At 41.1% G+C, this 4,910-nt stretch overlaps 1 protein-coding gene across 1 annotated transcript in view; it reads right to left on the reverse strand.

Moving 5' to 3' along the window:
- The window catches only part of Slc1a1 (solute carrier family 1 member 1), a 114,607-nt gene that overhangs the window by 21,867 nt on the left and 87,830 nt on the right, over positions 1-4,910 (reverse strand). The window contains exons 3-4 of the mRNA XM_008841680.2: positions 3,020-3,112; positions 1,306-1,420 (exon numbers count right to left, since the gene is read on the reverse strand). Of these exons, the coding sequence (XP_008839902.1) occupies positions 1,306-1,420; positions 3,020-3,112 (208 nt within the window). The remainder of the gene's footprint in view (positions 1-1,305; positions 1,421-3,019; positions 3,113-4,910) is intronic.

Genomic DNA, 4,910 nt, shown 5'->3' on the forward strand with positions numbered 1-4,910 from the left:
GCTGCTCTTGCAGAGAACCCAGGTTTGGTTCCCAGCACTCACATGGTGGCTAACAACCATCTATAACTCCAGTTCCAAGGCATCTGATGCTCTCTTCTGGCCTCTGTGGGCACTGCATGCACGAGGTACCCTTACATACATGAAGGTAAAACGCTCATACACATAAAACTTTTTTTAAAAATAAATCATTAAAAAATAAAAGAAAATAATGGTCCTACATCCCTAAACTGCCCAATATGTATACAACCTGTAACTTTTCAAAACTGAGTTTCTGCCTTAATTGCTGCTTTCCACTAGCTAACTTGTTTCTGGCTTGATTACTTTAGATAAGAGAGTTTCTCTATACAACAAAAACACAAATTTGCCCAAGTGATCTTCAGAACCAGCCATTCATTCCACCCAGAATCTTTATGTAGCTAGGGAACAGTCTTCATTTCTTTCTACCTGAAGTCCTTACAAAGGTGTCTTCTCTATCCACTTCTTTCTGAACGATGGCTTGGCAAGCAGAGATTACTGGCAAAACATGATTCTATGGGTAAAGTGCTTGCTGCATAAACACAAAGGAGAACCTGAGTTCAGATTCCCAGAATCCATGTAAAGCCAGGCACAGTAGCAAACATTTATAATTTCAGGGCTTATATGGGGAGACAAGAGGCAGAGACAGGAGAATTCCCAGAAGCTCAAGGGCAGCTAATCTAGCACAAAGAAGAAAAACAACAAAAAGATCCTAACAAGGTAGAAGGAGATTACCAACAACTAAGTTGTCCTCTGACTGCCACATGTGAGTTGTGGCCTCCACACATGTGCCAGTGTGCACACACACACATCATACATGTAACACATCTAACACATACACATAAATGTTAAGATATTAAAGCACTAAATTATACATGGAGCCTGTGGTGGTTTGAATGAAAACGTCCCCCTTAGGCTCCAAGTATCTGGATATTTTGTCCCCTGTTGGTGGCACTGTTTTGTAAGATTTTAGGAGTTGTGGCCTTACTGGAGGAAGCATGTCATTGGGGATGCGTTTTGAGCGTTCTTAAGCCTTGCCAGATTTCCAGTCACCCTCTGCTTCCTGTGCTTGCTTGGAGATGTGAGCAATTTTTTCTGCTCTGGCCGCCTCTGCCACCATGCCTTACCCACCATTATGGACCTTTACCTCTAGAACCATAAACTCAAATAAACTCCTCCTTTTATAAGTTGCATTGACAATATATCACAGCAACAGAAAAGGAACTAATACAGAGCCTGTGCAGTGATAGAGATGGTGCAACTAGGAAGTTACCTGCTGTCAAGACTCACCTGATCAGGTCCAACATGGCATCGACTGTGCTGACTTCAGGGGTGTTTCCTGTCCTGCTGATTTCAGTCACTTTCTGAGTGACACCAGGCTTGATGCTCACAACCAGTACAATACCTGTGGTGAAGGACAGTATCCACAGAGAATTAAAACGTTCCAGGTCATCTGGCAACCTGGGGCATTCTTTGTAAAAGCAGTTGGAATGGTGGTCCAGGCAACACTGTGACATGGGCCCCAAGATCCCAACAAAATGTTAACCCACTGCTAAGCACTAGTAACTACATTATTTCCCCACCCACTGGATTGAATGAGGAAATCTTCTGGCTCTTCTTTTTAACAAAGGGTTATATCCTAGAATTGCTTCTAGAAACACCTGCTGAGAATATTTTTTCTTCTGTTGTTTGGTCTGTGGAAACCTTGGAAGAATTTGGGGTGAGGGCACTTCATTTCCCAGTCCGAGGAACTCAGTTGATGTTTCTCTAACTTCTACCCACAAATGCATGTCACTTTCCTGAGGGTCACCTGGAAAAAGTCTTGTTTTGTCTTCCTTCTGTACCACAGGCCTTTGACTATCTAGAAAACTCAAGCAGGACTGTGTCCTTCAAGGGGTAGAATGAGGACACATGAAGGGAGTGGCAGGGAGAGGTGGTCTTTCTTGCTGTTTGGAATTGTCCACATAGCTTGAGCATCTGGGAGCTCAACTGTGGCCTTTGAAGGCAATAAGTTCCCATCTCCTGAGATACCCAAGCACCAGTGGGAGGTTGTAAAGAGACTTAGGCACTGGGGATAAATTGACTGGAGGTAAAGAAGAAAACAATCCCTGGGCTATTTCTCATTCCTCCCCTAAGAGGAAGAAGTGCTAATGTAAGGGGTAGGGCTTTGGGGTATAGAATGGTTATTATGCTACTGGGTCCTCTCCACCAGCAATAGGACAGCATGAGTCTTCTTTCCAGTCTCCCAAGAACGTACCATTTTTCTTTCTTTTTTGCTGTTTTATCCTTTATATCTGTCTTGCTCAGGAACATTTGAGGAGACATGGTTTTGGTTTACAGCAGGGTTCAGGCCCCCTCAAGCCCCTTGGCTGAATACTACTAAAACTGCCCTGTACTTCACCACTTCTTATCAGCCCATTAAAGTGGGCTGCAGAGGTCAAGCTGGCTGCAGTATCTGAGAACCCTTCCTTTCTTCCTTCTCACTCTGAGCATCCTTTTAAAAATGCTATGCCAGGTCACAAAGGATGGACCAAGTTTTCATCAAAAAACCATGCTAAAGGTGACAAGAGCACCTTAGAACTTTCTTCTTCTTATGCCTGGAAGAGTTGTTATCTTTTGTACTATAAGAAATGTAAAATACATTCAAGTGTTGCCTTTCTGGAAACATCTTTAATTCTTCTCTACTATTCTAGACTAATTATCTGATTTAAGATTATATAAGCCCTTGGCTTCACGTCTTTCTACTCAGTGATACTGACAAGACACAGACTATCTCTTTCTGCTTCTTACGAGAGACTTTAATAACTGGTACTGTGGTTAAAATTGTGCAGGATTGCATTTTCTTCACATAAAAGGTGCTATGGAGACTTCAAGGCAAAAAGGTTCAGGGTAATCTCACAATATTACTTTCTGGCTAAAAATGTGCATTTTAAAAGGTCCAATTACTTTTTGAGGGAAAAGTCATAATTATACAGAAGAAGAGGAGGTCAGAAATGGGCATTACCTAGGATTACAGCGATGATGGTGGTACAGAAATAATACACAACAGCACGCAGACCAATTTTTCCAGATACATTGGAATCTAGTGCAGCAACCCCTGAAAGGAGAGAGAAGGAGAGAGAAGTCAAGTCACATGCATGTTTCAGGACTGGTGACTTGGTTATCACAGCTGTAAGACTGATCTCACAGTCTATGAGATGCAATGGGTAGAAAACAATTGGAATTTCCAAATGCAGAATTCAGAAGTGGGTGCCCAATGAAGCACAAACTCCTCGCTTATTCTCCCCCAGCTATGATCTCTGGTTTTCTTGGGGATGACTATGAAATAGTCCCAAGAAGCTCCACTTCTGCCATTGTTCTATGAACGCCGTCAAAATCTATATAAGACATCACTCAACATCACATATAAACCTCTTTTGAAATTCAATCCTGAGGAACCATCTGTCTTGAACATAGTTAATTCTCTATTTGCATATTGAGACTCATGGAAATCACAATTGCTTTCACCTTTGCCTTTTGAAGCTCAAAGTCAACTGAAAACATAACATTTGCCCATGTTTAAACGGCAACAGATACTGATTACCACCCTCCCATCACTTCATCTCATCAACCATAGTTAATGGTTCCATTTTTCTTCTAAATTTTGTAACATAGATAATTTTATAGTTAACCCATTATTTTCTTAGTACTATATCATAAGCATTTTCCATTACTGTTATAAACTTACCTTGAGGATAATTTTAATGGCTACATAACTGTTTTACAAGTGGCTGTATCATAATATACTTAATTGACCCTTTATTGTTGTATCTTTATCTACCCTGTCTAGCATATTTCCTCTTTTTATGATTTTCAAATTGGTCCTAGGTGAACAAACTTATACATATCTGTTATTGTGAGATACCTTAAAAAAACCCCTGAAAGAGGGATACAAATAACTTCCACAGAGAGTTCGCAAAGGAAGAAATAAAGATGGCTAAGAAACATCTCAAAAAGTGTTCAACATCGTTAATAATTAGGGAAATGCAAATTAAAACCACCCTAAGGTATCACCTTACCCCAATCAGACTGGCTAGGATCAAGAGAACAAATGATACCAAATGCTGGCAAGGATGTAGAGAAAAGGGAATGCTCATTTACCGCTGGTGGGATTGCAAACTTGTGCAGCCTCTATGAAAAACAGTGTGGAGAACTCTTAAAAAACTAAAAATGAGCCAGGCATGGTAGCACACGCTTGTAGTCCCAGCACTTGAGAGGCAGAGGTAGGCGGATCTCTGTGAGTTCAAGGCCAGCCTGGTCTACATAGTGAGTTCCAGGACAGCTGGGGCTACAGGGAGAACCTGTCTCAAAAAGACAAAAAAAGAAAAAGTGGTTCATTTATACAATGGAGTACTACTCAGCAGTAAAGAAAGATGAAATAAGGAAATTTGCAAGTAAATGGATGGATCTAGAAACTGTTATACTAAGTGAAGTACAGATTCAGAAAAACAAACGACATATGTTCTCCCTCATATGTTGCTCCTAGCACCAAATTCTTTTAAATTCCAGGTCCTTTTAATAAGATGATGCTATACAGGAGTCCCTTCTGCATGAAATAACTACCATCATCACGACTTCAGCTGAGTCTGATCGCTAAACATAGTCACAATTGGGCTTGTTGATGGTGGTGCTCATTCTGTCTAAAGGAGTGCCAAGCAGGGTCACTGGACGCTCACCCAGCCACTCTTCCCAGCCAACTAGTCCAGCCTTGGAAGGCAAAAGAAAAACAATGAAGATCCCAATAGAGGGATGCTTTTGGAAGCCCTTGTCAAGAAACGCCAATGGACTCTCATATGAACATTTGAAAATTGCCCTGTTCTGACTTTTTTCTAGTTCCCTGTCTAGAACTTGTAATG

The sequence above is a fragment of the Nannospalax galili genome, unplaced genomic scaffold (assembly GCF_000622305.1).
Source record: "Nannospalax galili isolate Female #2095 unplaced genomic scaffold, S.galili_v1.0 scaffold241, whole genome shotgun sequence".
NCBI lineage: Eukaryota > Metazoa > Chordata > Mammalia > Rodentia > Spalacidae > Nannospalax > Nannospalax galili.